At 42.8% G+C, this 19,427-nt stretch overlaps 2 protein-coding genes and 1 long non-coding RNA gene across 3 annotated transcripts; 1 reads left to right on the forward strand and 2 right to left on the reverse strand.

The window, feature by feature from the left end:
- Positions 1–1,716: 1,716 nt before the first annotated feature.
- Positions 1,717–2,667, forward strand: LOC103420678 (pentatricopeptide repeat-containing protein At4g16470-like). Its single transcript, XM_008358728.2, has one exon. The coding sequence runs from the start codon at positions 1,717–1,719 to the stop codon at positions 2,665–2,667; it is 951 nt and encodes a 316-aa protein (XP_008356950.2).
- Positions 2,668–3,401: 734 nt separating this feature from the next.
- LOC103420677 (pentatricopeptide repeat-containing protein At1g05750, chloroplastic-like) lies at positions 3,402–5,880 on the reverse strand. Its single transcript, XM_070808422.1, has 3 exons — positions 5,625–5,880; positions 4,702–5,205; positions 3,402–4,318 (listed from the first exon to the last, which is right to left on the reverse strand). Exons 1-3 carry the CDS (start codon positions 5,878–5,880, stop codon positions 3,402–3,404), a joined length of 1,677 nt encoding a protein of 558 aa, XP_070664523.1.
- Positions 5,881–18,239: 12,359 nt separating this feature from the next.
- Positions 18,240–19,141, reverse strand: LOC139189695 (uncharacterized). Its single transcript, XR_011573545.1, has 4 exons — positions 18,908–19,141; positions 18,727–18,824; positions 18,546–18,643; positions 18,240–18,370 (listed from the first exon to the last, which is right to left on the reverse strand). It is a non-coding gene; the product is annotated as an uncharacterized lncRNA (long non-coding RNA).
- Positions 19,142–19,427: the final 286 nt, after the last annotated feature.

Below are 19,427 nucleotides of genomic sequence, written 5' to 3' on the forward strand. Positions count from 1 at the left end.
TTTATTTTTTCCCAACCTAGAAGCGTTTTTTACTTTTTTTGTCAAACACTATCAGAAGTGCTTTTGGTGGTCTAAAACTGTTTTTACCTATTTTAAAAACACTTCCAAACAAACATAAATTAATAGTCTTAGGACCAAGAAAATATATTAATTTAGTGGAATATTAAATAATTGATAAATTAATAATTTATTGATTAAATAATAGCTTATTAATTTATTAAGGTATTCCGTATTTTCTCCAATGCTCTTAGCATTTAATGTTACGTAGTATAGAAGTGGAACACTATTGAAAGCCAAAACTCTATTTAAACAAAAAATGTCTTAGGACTCGTTTGGAAGTACTTTTAAAATAACTAAAAACGCTTTTAGAGAAAATATTTATAGATTCCAAAAACACTTAAAGTGATTCCTATAAGAAACACATAATTGATGCTTCTTGCATGAAGCACTTTAAATGTTTTGTTTTTTGTTTTTTTTTGCAGGATTCGCTTGCATTTTTACTAAAGATTGGTTCTAAAAATATTTTCACAAAAAAAACTTTCATCCATTTTAAAAGCAGTTCCAAAGAACCCTTAGTAATAGGAAATTATTAATTTATATATTACTTGAGACTTATATGAAATTTTTATTAGGTATTAGAGCATCTCCAAAGGTTATATGAAAACTGCTATGTAAACATACAACAATAAAAGATGGTAGCAAACTTTCTCTGATCGAGCCTTCAGTTACTTACATGGCGTTGAATCAATTGAAGACAAAGTTTTTTGCTGTCAAATTTGACAACGACTATCAATTTTATTAAATGATTTTTTAATAGATGAGATGCAATATATAATAAATGTTATTGTGTGTATCAAGTATTTGATTTGTTGTCTCAGTAATTGAACCCTACAAAGAGATAAAAAGAATTATAAAATGACAATATTATTTAACATATAGGGTGGAGTAAAAAATTGTACAAAATGTCAAATTGCCACATAAGCCATCAAGTATCATTTTGATGTTTAAAATGTGACATTTCCTTTGGAGATGCTCTTATCTTATAAATTTAGCAAGTTATCCCTAAGTTGGGAACAATAACAATGTTATTTAACAGATGTTATTAATTTATCGAGTATTAAAGTATCGAGATTCTACTATATTGATTGTATCAAAGTGAAGAAAATAGTCTTTGAAACTACTCATTTTCATTGTATTTGTAGGATTTTTTCTTTCTTATTTGTTGTAGCAGAGAATGAACTTGTGTAGTCGTGAATAAGTAGAGAATGAAATTATGACACGTTTGTGCCTACAAAGATCAGTTGAGTTTGTAAGGATTGTTATTTTCGCTTAGACGAAGGTCTAGGTTCAAGTAAGTCTGCCCTATCCTTCCTAAACTTTTTTTTTAATGAACATTGGTGTTTACATTAAGGGGGAGATGGTGGGCTTAAACTCACAATGAGTTAGTAATAATGTAGTTCAAATTTATATTTGACGAGAATTGAATCTAAAACCTCTCACTTATAAGCGAAGATGAATATTAGTAACTGTAATACTAGGTGGCCTTCCTAAATTTTTTTGTTACCTAAAAAAGTACCACCCTGAGATTTTTTCCAAATAAATTTTTTGTAAAGTAATGATTTGTTTGAATGGAACGGTCGAATTTGATATCGCGTTAGGGTTTCACACTTGTGCTTTCAGGAACAATTCCTCCCTGAGGTTGCTATACAGGCAGCAATGGCTGTTCCTCCACCTCGCGGCCTCATACTAGTCTACGCCACTCTACTCGACGGCTGCAGTTCGTCCAAGAACCTCCGAACCCTCACGCAGCTCCACGCTAAAACCATAAAACTCGGCATTTCCCGCCACAACTTCATTCGAACGAAGCTCCTCTGCTCCTACGCCGCTTCCTCCCAACTGAAGCAATCCAACCTTCTCTTCTCCTTCTGCACTAGCCGACCAACCTTCATATTCAACACCCTCATCAGAGCCCACTCTTCCCAAGGCCTCTTCTCTCAGTCTCTGTCTATTTTTCTCCGAATGCTCGCCGCCAATAAACCCTTCGACCGCCATACCTTGCCTGCGGTTCTTAAATCTTGTGCCGGGTTATCGGTGTTGAGGCTGGGCAAACAAGTTCATGGAGCTGTTTTGGTCAATGGGTTTGGCTTTGACTTGGCGAATTCGAATGCGTTGATTAGTATGTATGCCAAGTGTGGTGATTTGGCGGGTGCCCATAAAGTGTTTGACGGAATGCTAATGAGGAATGAGATTTCTTGGTCGGCAATTATGGCGGGGTATGGGATGCATGGAGTGTTTAATGAGGTGTTTGAGTTGTTTGATAGGATGGTGGAGGCAGGAGAGAGGCCGGACGGGGTGACTTCCACTACGGTTGTGACAGCGTGTAGTCATGGAGGGCTGACAGAGAAGGGAAAGGAGTATTTTGAAATGATGAAGCAGAGGTTCGGGGTGATGCCCGGGTTGGAGCATTATACCTGTATGGTGGATTTGTTGGGTATGGTGGGGCGGGTGGATGAAGCAAAGGAATTAGTTTTGGGGATGGCGGTGGAGCCGGATGAGGCATTATGGGGTGCATTGTTGGGGGCTTGTAGGATTCACGGGAAGGTAGAGGTGGCTGAGAGAGTGGAAGAGATGCTTCATGGAAGGCGACCTAGTGTAGCATCTATTTGAGGCATTTAACAATGAAGTACTTGCAAAACTCCACCAGTTCTTTGCTCATGATGCTTTTGGGGAAAAATTCCCTTCTCAAGTTGCCTTCGGGATTGAAATTTGTTCGTAAAGCCTATATATACTTCTCAATCTGAAGGTTGCCTTCTAGTTACTGAGAGTTCTACATGTGGATTTCGAATTTGTGGCAGGAACAGATGGAACAGATGGAATGCTTTCTCTTCCATTGCTATGGAACTTGACTTTGTGGGAGAACATATTTTGATGGCAATGGATATAACTCCTAGAGGGTGTAAATAACCCAAGGAAGAAAGAACTCTCATTCATCACTTTTCGGGTCGATGAAGTTCTCTGTTGTTGGTTTGGTGTTTCTTCTCTTCTCATTTCACCGATGCTAATATCATAAAGTTTTTTTTTTTTTATTTAACTTGTTTGTACTGGTTTTTTTTAGTACCATGTCATAGTTTTAGTTCACATCTCACAAATGAATTATATAGTGAAATAATTTCCGCACACCCATTTTCTCGTTTTGCACACTTTTTTGTTTTTTCCCCCTAGTATTAGATTGAATAAATATAAGGAAAATTTAGGTGGGGGGGGGAATGAAGAGGTGTGTGCAAAAGGAAAAAGAGGGTGTACGAAATCACTTCTTGAATTATATTGATAAGACTGGTTTTGGAGCTTCACAAGTAGTCGCAGAAAGATATTGTATTCTCGAATAATCTACAACTACAGTGTCAATCAAACTTGTACGGTTCTCTCACAATGTTTTCTGGAACATACCCACATAATATGAGCTCAAAGGAGAGAAGCCCTAGGGTTGAATATATACACTCTGTGTCAACATGGGATTTATCACCGGCCACGAATTCATGAATGTTACAGTCAACCTCAACATAACTAAATCCCGGTGTCTTCTGTACTCCAAGGTCTTTCATCTTCTTTCTAACCTTGTTTGCACCATCCCACCGTCCAGCAGCTGCATATATATTGGCTAGGAGCACATAGTTGGAATCAACACTAGGATCAACCACAGAGAGGTACTTCATCAATCTTTCAGCTAAACTGACGTTCCCAATGGTTCTACAATCGGCCAACAAAGAACCCAACACAACTTCATTTAGCTTCATCGGCATGTTTTCTATTACACCCAAGGCATCTTCCAACCTCCCTGCACGGCTATAGAGATTGATTATGCATCCATAATGCTCGATTCTGGGTGTTATTCTGTGAACTCCCTTCATGTTATCAAAGTAATGGAGCCCCTCATCGACTAAACCAGCATGGCTGCACGCGGTGAGTGCTCCAGTGAAGCTGACCCCATCTGGCTTGAGCCCTTTCTTCTGCATCAGGTTGAAGAACTCGAGAGCTTCCTTTGCGTGCCCATTAACTGCAAATCCCACAATCATCGAGTTCCATGATACCAATGTCCTTTCCAGCATGTTCTCGAAGACTTGACGAGCAAAACCAATACAACCACATCGAGAATACATATCAACCAACGAGTTACTTATCCTAACATTGTCTTTAAAGTCTCGCTTCATAACAAAATGGTTTAGCCACAAGCCTAGACCAAGCGTTCCCAGATCTGCACACGCAGCGTTTACAGCAATTATAGTCACATAGTCTGGTTCAACTCCCACGAGATGCATCTCTCTAAGACCTAGTTTGGGAGTGAGGTGCTTAAAAAAAAAACACTCATGAAAAAAAGCTGTAAGGGTTTTAGGTGTTTGGTAAACTGAAAAAAAAAATGGCTTATTTTGGAAGCTGTTGTGAGAATAAGCTGAAATCAAAGGAAAAAGCTGAAGCTGCTATTTGCAGCTTTGGAAAACTGACTTTTTTTCAAAGCACACGGAGCTACAGTGCTCCTTTAATGAAAAGACCCACTATCAGACTGCTTTTTTTTTTTTTTTCCAAAAGCACTTTTACAAAAAAGTTTACCAAACACTCTGCTGCTTTATTTCACAGCCGCTTATTCTCACAGCACAACCGCTTATTCTCACAGCAGTTTTTTTTCAAAGCACAGCAATACCAAACCAGCCCTAAACCACTCCAACGCTTGCTCGAACTGACCTTTCTTGACAAACCCACCAATCAACATGGTCCAAGAAACCGCATCTCTGTTAAGCATTTTTTCAAAAAGCTCAACCGCATTCGAAACCTTCCCATTTTTCATATACCCATCAATCATAGTATTCCAAGACATTGAATTCTTCACATCCAGCCCATCAAAAACCAACGTAGCAAAATCCACACCACCACACTTGGCATACATATCAATCACCGCCGTGCCCACCATCACATTATTTGTATCCAATTCGAGCTTTCGGGCATAAGCATGAAGCGAAGGCCCGAACTGAACGCCCTTGGCCGGAAAATGGGCGCAGCCAGAGAGAAGCGTAACAAATGTGACGTGGTTTGGTTCGACTCCAGCTCGTCTAATTTGGATGAAGTGAGCAAGAGCTTCAGCTAAATGACCATTTCGGCAGCGGTGGGATATTGATGAGGAACAGTGGGGTCTATGGGAGTTTTTGTTATGAACTGGTAGTGATTGCCTTAGTCACAGAGAGGTTTTAGTTAATAACAGTAAGGGTAAATTGTAAGGAGTTAAGTATGGAGGGTTCAATTGTAATGGGCCAAGAGTTATTAGAGGTTTTAGAAATTACTAGTAGTATTGTCCAGGTGGCATTCTTGTATTAGGGGATTATGCAGCATATGGGATATATATGCTCCTGAGTTTTGTTGTATTAGCAGATTTTGGAAAATTAAATAGAATATCCTTTTACTTCCTTTTCTTTATCCTTTCGCCATTTTATACTCCCTAGCTACCGGTGAGATTGATTCTCCAGTGCCGGTGTGATCTTAACATTGGTATCACCCACTGTTCCTGGATTTTCTCTTCCGTGTATGCCTCGTCCTAACCCAAACACTCGTTCAAACACCATGGAGGCTCGATTTACCGCTTTCGAGGCTGACTTTTTGTCCCTCATTCGTGAGGCGGTGAAATCCGCTGTGGATGATCAATTCTCCTCTTAGCTTGAGACGCGCCTTCCGGCGTATTTCGAGCAGTTCCATCGCGAGCTCCACCATGAATTTGCCAGTCTTCGGGAGGGTGAAGGGTCCTCTCACCCACCCCTTTTCGATTCCCTTGTTCCTCCAGATCTGGCACCACCTCATCCCCCTCACAATTCTGGCACCCAGTCTCTCCGACCTCATTGGCACCCGCCTTGGCCACAGCGGCTCGACTTTCCCCGTTTCATTGCTGGTGATGATATCATTGCTTGGATCTACAAAGCCGAGCAGTTTTTTACCTTCTACGGGATCCCGGACTCTCACCGTGTTCACACTGCTTCCTTCCACTTCGAGGGGGAGATTCTTCACTGGTTTCGCTGGATGGACTGTACCAACACCACACCCACTTGGACGAAGTTTACTCTAGCTCTTTGTCGCGAGTTTGGCCCCTCTAAATTCGACGACAATGCTGAAGCTCTTTTCAAACTTCGACACACCGGTACTTTTCATGATTACATCGCCGAATTTCTCCGTTTGGCTATTCGCTCACCAGAGATTAGTCCTCTTTTATTACGCAGTTGCTTTCTCGGGGGGTTGAAAAAGGAACTGCGCTATGATGTTAAATTGTTGAAACCTGCAACTGTGCATGAGGCTATTTCCATTGTAGTGCAGCTTGATTCAAAACTTACTGAGTTGAAATTGCCTCTGCCTCGCACTTATACATCTTTGAAACCCTCATTTACTACCATCACACCTCTTTCCCATACTGTGCCAAAAACTAGCAACCTTGCTATTAAGAAATTGACTCCTGATGAGATTCAACGGAAGAGGGAACATGGTGAATATTGGTTCTGCAATGACAAATGGGTCCATGGGCATAAGTGCGGCCTTAAGTAACTGCTCATGATGGAATTGTTGGATTCCGAAGTTCCGGACGGAGATATGGGGGAGGATCAACCTGGATTACATCACGATCAACCTGAATTACAACACATGGAGCTCAGCGAATGTGCTTTTTATGGCACACATAGAGGCCCTACAGCTCAAACTATGAAAGTGCTTGGTCAAGTTAATGGCCACACCGTGAAGATCTTATTCGATTCGGGTAGTTCGCACAACTTTGTTGATTCCAAACTGATAAAACATTGTGGTTGGCAAGCTCAACCCACCCAGACTTTTGAGGTCATGATCGCAGATGGGGGGAAGGTTACAAGTTCTGGTTGTTGCAAGGCTATGGAGTTGATTTTAGCAGGGTATCATTGTTCCACAGATTTGTATTCCCTGCCACTAGGTGGTTGTGATGTGGTTTTGGGGGTGCAGTGGCTTTCCTCCATCAGTTCGGTGTTATGGGATTTCCAGCTCCTTACCATGGAATTCACCAAAAACCATCATCCTTATAAGTTGTCCCATCATTCCTCCAGTGCCTCAGGCATTCAAGAAGTCTCACTGCATCAGCTTCAAAAAAAGTTAACTAACTCTAATTTGGGGTTGTTCTTGTACTCCCTGGAAAATGAGAAGTTAGATTCCTGTGAATTGAGTTCAGTTCAGTTGCAGGAATTGCAGCATTTGTTGAATGAATTCGAGGCTATTTTTGCCGTGCCTACTAAGTTACCCCCACAAAGAGACCATGATCATCACATTCCCATCATGCACGGGGCAAAACCACCAAGCATTTGACCATACCACTATGGTCCATTGCACAAAACTGAAATAGAAAAGGCAGTTCAAGAGCTCCTTGAGGCAAGCTTCATAAGGCAAAGTCATAGTCCATTCTCATTTCTTGTGCTGCTGGTGAAGAAGAAGGAAGGCACTTGGCGAATGTGCATCGATTATAGGGAGCTCAATGCCCTCACTATAAAGGATAAGTACGCCATACCCCTTATTGATGATTTATTGGATGAATTGCATGGATCCCTCTATTTCTCCAAGTTGGACTTGCGCTCTGGATATCACCAGATATTAATGCAGCCTGGAGACATCGAAAAAACTGCCTTTTGGATTCATGAGGGCCACTATGAGTTCCTAGTAATGCCTTTTGGGCTTACAAATGCTCTGGCGACATTTCAAAGTCTAATGAACGATGTGTTTAAACCTCACTTGCGGAAATTTGTGTTAGTCTTCTTTGATGACATCCTCATTTATAGTAAGACCTGGAAGGCTCATTTAGCTCAATTGAATGTGGTGTTTGAGGTATTACAGGCTAATTAACTCTTTCTCAAGAAATCCAAATGTTCATTTGGACAAAATAGGGTGGAGTATTTGGGACATGTTGTATCTCGGGAAGGAGTGGCACCTGACCCTGGAAAAATCCAGGTTATACAGAACTGGCCTGCACCAAAAACTGTCAAGGAATTGAGGGGCTTCTTGGGTTTAACAGGTTACTACAGAAAGTTTGTTCCGGGCTATGGTAAAATTTGCCAGCCTTTATATCATTTGACAAAGAAGGATGGATTCCATTGGACTGCTGAAACTCAGCAAGCCTTTGACAAGCTTAAGCTAGCCATGATTTCTCCACAAGTTTTGGCTTTACCAAATTTCTTGAAACCATTTAAAGTGGAATGTGATGCTTCTGGTTGTGGCATTCCAACCAGTTACTTGGTCCAAGGAATCAAGCACTCTCCACCTATGAGAGAGAGTTGATTGCTATGGTTTCTGCAGTAAAGAAATGGCAAAATTATTTGTAGGGAAGGCATTTCATAATCAAAACTGATCATAGCAGTCTTAAATACTTCCTGCATCAAAGAGCTAACACTGCATTTCAACAAAAATGGGTTTCCAAGTTATTGGGGTATGATTATGAGATACAATTAAAAAATGGATCCCAAAATGCAGCTGCAGATTCATTGTCTCGATTACATGGCGTGACTCAATTACATGAACCTGCCCTTAGGTTCACGAGGGACTGCAATGCCATTTCTTACCCTTACAATGGTTGGATCGATGACTTGAGAAGAAGTACTGAACAAGAGGAGTGGATTGTAGCAAAGAAAAAAGAAGTGGTTGAATCTGCAATGAATGGCACTGGAGGATCTTCCTTGGGAAAGTACACTGTTGATAATGGGTTCTTGCTTTACAAGAAGAGGGTGGTGTTAAGCCCTCACTCGGTATGGAGAAGAAAGATCCTAGAAGAGCACCATTGTACTCCCTCTGCAGGTCATCAAGGTGTCCTAAAAACATATTATAGGATCAATAGGAGCTTCTATTGGCAAGGAATGAAGAAAGATATTCAGAATTATGTAGCAGATTGTCAAGTGTGCCAACAGAACAAAGTGGAGACCATTGCCCCACCAGGATTGCTGCAACCTTTGCCAATTCCTCAAAGAGTTTGGACAGACATCAGTATGGATTTTATAGTGGGCTTACCTCTATGCAAGGGTAAATCGGTGATATTGGAGGTAGTTGACAGATTATCCAAGAGTGCTCATTTCATAGCTTTGGCTCATCCCTACACTGCAATCACAGTGGCACAGTCTTTTGTTGAAAATGTCTTAAAGCTACATGGCATACCAAATTCAGTGGTCAGTGATAGAGATCCCATCTTTGTTAGTGCTTTTTGGAGGGAATTGTTCAAGCTACAAGGGTCAAAACTGTGCATGAGCTCGTGCTACCATCCCCAAAGCGATGGACAAACTGAAGTGTTGAATAGATGCCTTGAAACCTATTTAAGATGTTTTGTTGGAGGGCAACCAAGGAGATGGGTTCAGTGGCTTCCTTGGGCTAAATGGTGCTTCAACACTTTACCATTCATCTGCCAAGTTCACACCCTTTGAGATAGTCTATGGCCACCCACCTCCCCAAGTTCTACCCTATGAATTTGGTACTGCAAGGGTAGAAACAGTGGAACAAAGCCTCTTGGAGAGGGACAAGGTTTTATCCGTCTTAAAAAACAACCTGGAGATGGCTCAGAATCGCATGAAGGTGCAGCATGATAAGAAGAGAACTGAGAGGCAATTTGACGTGGGAGATTTTGTGTATCTGAAATTAGTTCCTTAGCAGTTGCAGGCTCTATCCCCTCACAGTTACCATAAGCTTCAACCAAGGTACTATGGGCCTTATGAGATTTGTGAGAAGATTGGTAAGGTAGCTTATAAACTGAATCTACCACCTAACACAAAAATCCACCCTGTGTTCCACGTGAGTCATTTGAAGAAACAATTAGGGAGTAAGGTGGTGCCTCAGAATGTCCTACCTCAGGTGGTCGAAGATGGGTTAGTAGGAAACACACCAGTAGCAGTGTTGGCAAGGAGAATTTATAAGAAAGGCAATGTTGCAGGGGTCCAGTTGCTAGTGAAGTGGCAAGATCAAGAGGAATCAGAGGCTACTTGGGAAGATTTTGATGAGTTCAAGGCTAAATACCCTACATTCCAACTCTGAGCAAACCTTGAGGACAAGGTTTTATAAGGGGAAGGTATTGTTATGAACTGGTTGTGATTTGATGCGTAAAATAACTAAGCACACAAATTAAACCCTCTTTTTATCAATTGTAGTAAAGTATGTAAGTAGGGATCGTTCTAGGCCGGGGATTAGGAGGGATTGCTAAATCACTTGGAAACTGACTTGAAAACGTAAAAACAAAGTTTAAAACACTAACTAGACTCAAAGAATGCAAAACTATACTTTAAAACACTAAAACAAACCAAAAGACTCAAAACAGCCCCTAAACACTCAAAACTACCTTAAAAACACAATCTGGGCAATTTTGGGACTCTCACACAAACTTGGACAAATTTTAGTTTTCTAATGAACTAAAACACTTAAAAACATAATCTAAGACAGGTTCTAATTAATATGACTCAAAGAAATAAGATGGGGTTGATTTTCGACGAAAATAACTAAATTAAGACAAGAACAAAGTAAACAAATTCTTAGACAAATTTAAGTGAATCAAAACAGATTGTAAAATGAATTTGAATGAAACTTGTTTGTACCATACTTGACCAATCCCGAAACTACCGAGCACCGGCCAACGCTATACTGTCAAGGACCCAGAAGAGTTCCCCTCCGACCAGGAGGCCAATCACTACTCGACACGTGTCAAGATTAGAAGCCAATCAGAGCGCAGCACGTGTCAACATCAAGAACCAATCATAACATGACACATGTCAATGTGACAAAGCTACAAGTTTTTCTATAAATAGGGGTCATTCCCCCACAATATTGCCTAATGCCATTTTGTGTGAAATCATTCACAAGAACTCACTAAATTGAGAGCTTGATCCTTTGTACTTGTGTAAGCCCTTCACTACTAATAAGAACTCCTCTACTCCGTGGACGTAGCCAATCTGGGTGAACCACGTACATCCTGTGTTTGCTTCTCTGTCTCTATTCATTTACGTACTTATCCTCACTAGTGACCGAAGCAACCAAGCGAAGGTCATAAAACCTGACACTTTCTGTTGTACCAAAGTCTTCGCTGATTTTGTGCATCAACATTTGGCGCCGTCTGTGGGAAACGACACTTATTCCTACTCTCTTCAGCTGTGTCAAGCTGGTTTCTATCATTCGTACACTTTCTTTTGACCAGGCATCCCTCTCCAACATGGGAAGCGAAGGAAGCCACAGCACACAGAATGACACCCCCCTTGCACATAGTGCGAAACAACGAAAGAAGGAAGGAAAACGAGTTCTTCTTCAAGCTAAAGTCGATGAGTTGGAAGCTCAGAACAACAAGATAGCAATGAGGAATGAGGTCCTCCAGGAGCAATATGAGAAGCTCTTCGAGACACTCCACGAAGCTAGGCAAGCTCAGACACGCGAGCTTGTTGCCCCCGTGGAAGTCAACCATCAACTGGGTGCCCTCCAACATGGAGGGTCACATGCATTCGACATAGATATCCCTGATAGGGAACAGATTACCCCTCGACTTGATAATCAACATGAGGCTTCTCTTAACCCAGTTGCTTCGACCCGAACCATGAGAAGTGGAGGGAGACACCTCTTTGCTGAAGGGGCAGAAGGATCGAAAGCCGTCTTTCGCGATTGTCGGGATTTCCTGAAGCAACGTCGAGAGAATTCCATCCATATAAGCTCAAAGATCAATGACCCAAGGATTTCTGAGAGACTCGGTCCCCTGCCACGGCCCGAGCCGGCCACCAATTTGGGGAAGGGGCAACAAGTCCTAGAGAGACATGAGGGTACAGGGGACTCAGAGGTGTTCCGACAGACATACCCTGGAAGCCAGTACAACGAGTCCAGGGAAAAATCACATGCCCTTGATCAAACCTTCCTAATTCCAAGAGGAGATGGAGATTTACGAAAGAAAGCTCCAGTGGCACATAACTCCGCTCAGGACCCCCTTGTCCTACAACTTCTTGAGGAAGTAAACAAGTTGAAGGCTGAACGACAGGCTGAAATACCTGACTGGAACCAACCCAGGCCTGGCCCTCTTACAAGGAGGATCCTCAACACCCCCCTTCAAGCAAAGACAAAGCAAAAGCTTGGCTTGCAACTTTATACTGGAAAAGAGGACCCGATTGAGCACCTTAACCTCTTTGAGTCCACCATGGCATACCGAATGCACACCGACGAAGAGCGATGTCTTCTCTTCCCCTCCACCCTCTCTGGCGGAGCTCTAAATTGGTATTGTCGTCTTACACCTGAGACGGTAGACTCATTTGAGGAATTGAGGAAACTATTTGTTTCCCAACACATTTTCCAAACCGATCGCTTGCACTCTGCAGATGACCTGTACACTATCCGCCAGAAGCCAGATGAGTCATTACGTATGTATGCTGGCCGCTTCAGCCATGAATACTCCCGGTGTGCCGAGGCAGACGACAAGACTGCCCTCAAAGCCTTCACGGCAGGCCTACATGATTGTTTCTTTAAATACATGATCAATGCCAATACTTGGAAGACTTACTCTGAGGTGATGGCGCAGGCTTATAACCATGCCTCCGCCGAGGCAAAGACATATCAGGAGAAACCCCCTACAACCATCCTTTATCAACAAGTGGGAGGTGGAAGCCAGACTCACCTAAATGAGAAGACCTCGACTTTCCAAACAGCAGTGGCACCTCCCCATGCCTTGCATAATGCTTCGCCGAATCAACAGACATATCAATTTCAAGGCAAGAGGAAGGATTTCCATCCTCACCACTCTCATTTCAGTAAAAAGAGTAAGGGACACTATCCCGATAACCAAGGGTATCGCCACAATAACGCTCGCCCCCAGGCAGTCAATGCAGTGGGTCAAACCCGCGTCAAGATACCCCCTACCCCAAGGTATGAGACATACACGCCCTTGAATGCCACATGCGCGGCCATTTACCCCAGCATAGCTCACCTGATACCAAAGCCAAAGCCGAGGCACCCAGATTACACGCCCCCGAATAACGCGGGCATGTTTTGTTGCTACCATGAGCATAACAGCCATGATAGTGAGAAATGTATCATCCTCCGTGATCGTATTGAAGCTTTGGCACGAGAAGGAAAAATTGATCAATTCCTCCTTCACCCTCAAAGGGATAACCGTAACCAACGCCAGGTGAATGTCATATATTCCATAAGCGGCGGCACACCCATATCTGAATCTTCCAATAGGGCCATGAAAAACAGTGAACGAATTCTGAGGCCTGGTCACCAAGTGTTTCACGTGGAAGACATCAGGGGAGGGAAGTATCAAAAGCCTAACTGGGATCCGATATGTTTCTACCCTGAGGAAGAAAGAGGCATCATCTACCCTCATAACGACCCATTGATCGTGGAGGCTCACATAGCCAACTTTGATGTTCGACGAATCCTCGTAGACACAGGGGCTTCGGTCAATATCATGTTTGCCGAAGCTTTCAGGGCACTCAGTGTAGCTGAACACTTGCTCGATCGCTCGATTTCTCCTCTGATAAGCTTCTCCGGTGATATCGTGCAACCCTTAGGGAGCATACATTTACCCTTTACTATTGGTACAGGCCCTTACACGGCTACCATTACCACTAACTTCCTAGTGGTTGACTGCCCAACGGCATACAATGTCATCTTTGGGCGCACAGGCATCAATGATCTCAAGGCTATGGTATCCACGCATATGCTGTTGATGAAATTTCCAACCCCCCATGGCAACGGCTACATCAGAGGAGATCAGCTTAGTGCACGATCATGTTACAACACTTCAGTTAAGCAACAACACTTGCCCGGACCCAAGGAAACCCTGTCTGTACATGACCAAGTCACAAAGACCAGCCTAGATGAAGCGAACTTGGATCTTCCTGATAGCAACAATCAACCCGATGATCCTCGAGATGACTCTTTCACCCAGCAAGCCCAACCTGCTGAAGAGTTGGAGAAGGTACCTATCTCAAGAGATTATCCAGATCGCATGGTGAAGATTGGCACCACATTGTCACCACCCATTCGGTTAGCATTGATATCTTTTTTGAAAGAGAACACTGAAGTCTTCGCCTGGTCATACGAGGACATGCCAGGCATCTCTCCCGATGTCATCTGTCATCGTTTGAGTATTGACCCCAAGATCAAGCCGGTGAGACAGAAGCGAAGATCTTATGACGCTGAACGATACGAGGCAATGAAAGCAGAAGTTGAAAAACTCAAAGGCATAGGCTTTGTCCGCGAAGTCAATTACCCGACATGGGTAGCAAATGTGGTCCTTGTTAAGAAAAATCCGACCAAAGAAAGTCTTTTGCTTCAAAAGGTCTTGTGGAGAATGTGTGTTGACTACACCGACCTAAACAAAGGGTGTCCGAAAGATAGCTTCCCTCTTCCTCTTATTGACAGACTTATAGACTCTACGGCCGGGTGTGAACTCCTGAGCTTCATGGATGCTTACTCAGGATACAACCAAATCCTCATGAACCCTTCGGATCAAGAACACACAGCCTTCACTACCGACAGAGGACTATACTGCTATAAAGTCATGCCTTTCGGCCTAAAGAATGCAGGAGCGACTTATCAGAGACTAGTCAACTCAATGTTCGCCGAGCAGATTGGGAAGAGCATGGAAGTTTACGTTGATGATATGTTAGTCAAGAGCAAACATGCTGACCAACACATCACCAACCTATCTGAAACTTTCACTATTTTGAAGAGGTATCGAATGAGGTTAAACCCCAACAAATGTGCCTTCGGCGTAGGCTCTGGCAAATTCTTAGGTTTCATGATTAGCCAATGAGGCATTGAAGCTAATCCCGAGAAGATCAAAGCAATCCTCGACATGAAGGAACCGGTAACTTCAAAGGACATCCAGAGCCTTACTGGCAAGGTGGCAGCCTTAACCAGGTTCATTTCTAAGGCCACAGACAAATGTGCTCCCTTTTTTAAAGCACTTAAGGGAAGTAGGAAGTACATTACATGGACTGATGAATGTGCCGAGGCATTCAAAAACCTCAAGGAGTACATGAGTAAAGCCCATCTACTCTCCAAGCCCGAGGTAGGAGACATTCTCATTATCTACCTATCGGTATCAGCTTCAGCCGTAAGTTCCGTTCTCATTCGAAAGGATGGGAATATTGAGCGACCTGTCTACTACGTTAGCAAAGCCTTACAAGATGCGGAGACACGGTACTCTAACATTGAGAAATTGGCTCTGGCATTGGTCATGTCTGCTCGAAAACTCCGCCCTTACTTCCAAGCGCACTCCATCATCGTGCTTACCAATTATCCTCTTCGACAGATACTCCAAAGTCCTGACACTTCAGGGCGAATGATCAAATGGGCAATAGCGTTGGGTGAGTTTGACATCTCCTACCAACCAAAGCCAGCTGAGAAGGGCCAAGCAGTGGCAGACTTCATTGCCGACTTCACATATCCGGTTGACATTGCTTCTACACCTGAAGCAGTGGCTTCATTACCCCCAGAAGCTCAGAAGATAGAACCAACAACCCCAGCATGGAGTCTGTATGTTGATGGCTCATCCAACCAACAGGGCTGTGGAGCGGGACTAGTCTTGACTACACCCGACAAAGTAGCAATGGAGTATGCTCTTCGTTTCAAATTCAAGGCATCAAATAATGAGGCCGAGTATGAAGCCCTTCTAGCAGGATTACGTTTGGCCAAACACCTCGGGGTTAAACAAATTGATATTTTCAGTGACTCCCAATTGGTGGTCAACCAGGTTACCAACAACTTTGATGCTAAGGACAGCTCCATGGCAGCATATCTTGCGCAAACACAACTTTTGCTCAAGCACTTCCACTACCAGATCACCCAAGTTCCTCGAGCGGCAAACAGTCATGCAGACGCCCTGGCTCGCCTCGCCTCGGCTGTGGAAGACAAGATTGGAAGAAAAATTCATGTCGAACTGTTGGCAACACCAAGCACCATGGCCGCAGAAGTATGCAACTTACAACAGGGGGATAGTTGGATCACCCCGATCTATAATTTCCTTGCTCATGGCATCCTCCCAAATGATAAAGTCCAGGCTAAGCAAATTCGATACAAGTCTACCCGCTACCTGATCATCAATGATCAACTCTATAAGCGAGGTTTTAGACTGCCATACTTAAGGTGTCTTACGCCTGCCGAGGCGGAAATCGTCCTTCGGGAAATACATGAGGGAGTCTGTGGAGATCATGCTGGATCTCGGTCCCTAGCACACAAGACTTTTCGCCAAGGATATTACTGGCCAACACTCCACCAGGATGCCATCAAAGTATCCCGCTCATGTGACAAATGTCAACGATATGCGGCTATTCCTCATTCCCCTCCAGAGCCTCTTACTCCTATGATCAGCCCTTGGCCCTTCGCCCAGTGGGGACTTGATTTGATCGGCCCAATGCCGGCAGGGAAGGGCAAAGTCTGTTACGCAGTCGTTGCAGTGGACTACTTCACAAAGTGGGCCGAAGTAGAACCCTTGGCAACCATTACTGAGGCAAAGATAGAAGACTTCGTGTGGAAGAACATCCTTTGTAGATTCGGCATTCCCAATGCGATAGTCACTGACAATGGGCGACAGTTTGACAACAAGAAGTTCAGGTTGTTCTGCTCTAAGTTCAACATCAACTTATGCTTTGCCTCTCCAGCTCATCCCCAGTCTAATGGACAAGTTGAGGCAATCAACAAAATAATCAAGCGCACTTTGAAAACCAGCTTGGACAAAGCTAAAGGCTGTTGGCCAGAATTTGTACCCCAAGTTCTTTGGTCATATCGCACTTCATATCGGACTTCAACAGGAGAAACTCCATTCTCACTTGCCTTTGGCACAGAGGCGGTTGTCCCTGTTGAGCTCGAGCAAGCAACATTCCGAGTCCAGAACTACATTCAAAGTGAAAATGACAAACAACTCACCCTCAACTTGGATTTAGTCGAGGAACACAGAAACCAAGCTCACTTGAGGAATGTCGCCTACAAGCAGCGCATCTCCAACTATTATGACTCTAGGGTCAAGCCTCGTTCTTTCAAAATAGGAGACTGGGTCTTAAAGAAAAGATTACTCTGCGACAGAGTCCCGAGTGAAGGCACACTTAGTCCAAACTGGGATGGACCGTATGAAGTCATTGGCATCAGTCGCCCTGGCTCTTACACACTTAGAAGCTCCGATGGCAAGACCCTTGGCCATCCATGGAACGCTGATCACTTGAAGTACTACTATAAATAGACTCACGATGTACAAGTGTTGAGCTATAGCCGTTCGGCATCCTATGTAATGAAGGCCATTTGGCAATGAATTCAATAAAGAGGTAATTGAGCTATATCCGTCTTCCACAGTCACTACAAAACAAGCAAATGAAGACCGTGTCAAGCGCCAAAAAAAAAAAAAAAAAAAAAAAAAAAAAACAGCTCCATCCAAAAAGCTTCACCCGAAAAGCTTCACCTCCAAAGCTTCACCATCAAAGCTTCACCTAAAAAGCTTCACCCAAAAAGCTTCACCCGAAAAGCTTCACCTCCAACGCTTCACCCACAAAGCTTCACCCACAAAGCTTCACTTAAAAAAGCTTCACCTACAAAGCTTCATCTACAAAGCTTCATCTACAAAGCTTCACCATCAAAGCTTCACCTAAAAAGCTTCACCCAAAAAGCTTCACCCGAAAAGCTTCACCTCCAACGCTTCACCCACAAAGCTTCACCTAAAAAGCTTCACCTAAAAAGCTTCACCCACAAAGCTTCACCCAAAAAAAAAAACTTCACCCGAAAAGCTTCACTTAAAAAAGTTTCACCTACAAAGCTTCATCTACAAAGCTTCACCATCAAAGCTTCACCTAGAAAGCTTCAACACCAAAGCTTCAACACAAAACCTTGCTCCAAATAAACAAATTTTGTTCACAAAACCCAAGATGCCCTTGAACTTGTACAAAAACACTTGGGTAAACATAAACATTTTTTGTTTTACACCCACAAGGGCCCAAAATTTTCCTTCTTATTTATTCACTTATATATGTTCCCAAACATATTATAATAGATCCAACAACAAGCCAAAGTCCCAAGTTTCATAATGGACAAAAGTACAAGCAATTCATCAATAATGAAGGTGCTACAAAACTTGGAATCTGCCCCAAAATAGAAATCCAACCCAAGAGACTTTTTCTCTCTCTCCCTCTTCCGCCTCCTTTCATCTATCAAATTTCTGCAACCTCTGCTCTTCTCCAATGGAGCTGAATTTTGGACACCCTATAGTTCTTGAGCATATGAACAACTTTCAAGAAGGAACCATTTCTTTTTGAGCGACGGAAATTAAAGTGTTGAAGCTCCAAACATGATAGTCGGCTTCTTGCAGATTTCGAAGCTGTTGTGATGTTTCGAAGATCTGGAAATATTTAACCGTTAGTTCATCCTGAATTTTTGATATGTTATGAAAGAGTCGATGATGAACAACTTCAATGAAGAAAGCATACCGATCTGAACAAGAGAAAATGGAGTTTCGCAACTCACAACAAATCTGATGGGTTGACAGACAAATAATAACCAGTCATTCATCATACCTGAGTTTCTTGAGTTATACAGCTCCGAGGGATCTCAAATTTGGATATGTTGTAGTTCACAAGCTGAGGAACAACTTCAATAAAGAAAGCATACCGATCTGAACAAGAGAAAATGGAGTTTCGAAGCTCACAACAAATCTGACGGTTTGACAGAAAAATAATAACCAGTCATTCATCATACCTGAGTTTCTTGAGTTATACAGCTCCGAGGGATCTCAAATTTGGATATGTTGTAGTTCACAAGCTGAGGAACAACTTCAATGAAGAAAGCATGCTGATCTGAGCAAGAGAAAATAGAGTTTCAAAGCTCACAACAAATCTGACGGGTTGACAGACAAATGATAAACAGTCACTCATCATACCTGGATTTCTGGAGTTGTACTGCTCCGATGGCTCTCCAATTTGGATATGTTGTAGTTAAGGAATTAACGAACAACTTTCATGAAGACAACTTTGTGATTCGACCTACAGATGATGGTGTTATGTTGAAAAACAATTCCGGTTGTTAGGGGAAATGAAAAACAATTCCACCAAAGAAACATCATTATGATGTTTCATCATTATGGTGTTTTCATCATTATGATGCTTTCATCATTGTGATGCTTCCATCATTGTGATGCTTCCATTATGATGTTAATGCACCAACGGTTACACCTTCTGCAATTCCACTTATTCGGGCCTAGCAACCTTCATAAACAAAATCTATGAAGAAAAAGTCCGGGGCTACCACTTAGAAAACAAAAGAATGAAGTTTTGGTACTTACGACATGGACTATTAGCAAGACACCTCATTCGTCAACTCCCTCGACTAGAGACTTGGGGGACTCCCACCATATGCTACTACGCCTTGGTACTCAAAAGTTCGTGACTACTCAGTGACTT

This window comes from Malus domestica, chromosome 11, assembly GCF_042453785.1.
Source record: "Malus domestica chromosome 11, GDT2T_hap1".
NCBI classification, from domain to species: Eukaryota; Viridiplantae; Streptophyta; class Magnoliopsida; order Rosales; family Rosaceae; genus Malus; species Malus domestica.

Excerpts from the sequence above, each read along its gene's own strand:
- LOC103420677 (XM_070808422.1), bottom strand. The coding sequence starts at position 5,880 with ATGAGGTCGGAGAGACTGGGTGCCAGAATTGTGAGGGGGATGAGGTGG. Across the intron at positions 5,206-5,624 it reads AAAAGTCAGCCTCGAAAGCG|TTCATAACAAAAACTCCCAT; the intron begins GTAAATCGAGCC and ends AATCACTACCAG. Across the intron at positions 4,319-4,701 it reads GTTGGAGTGGTTTAGGGCTG|AGATGCATCTCGTGGGAGTT; the intron begins GTTTGGTATTGC and ends TAGGTCTTAGAG.
- LOC103420678 (XM_008358728.2), top strand. The coding sequence starts at position 1,717 with ATGGCTGTTCCTCCACCTCGCGGCCTCATACTAGTCTACGCCACTCTA.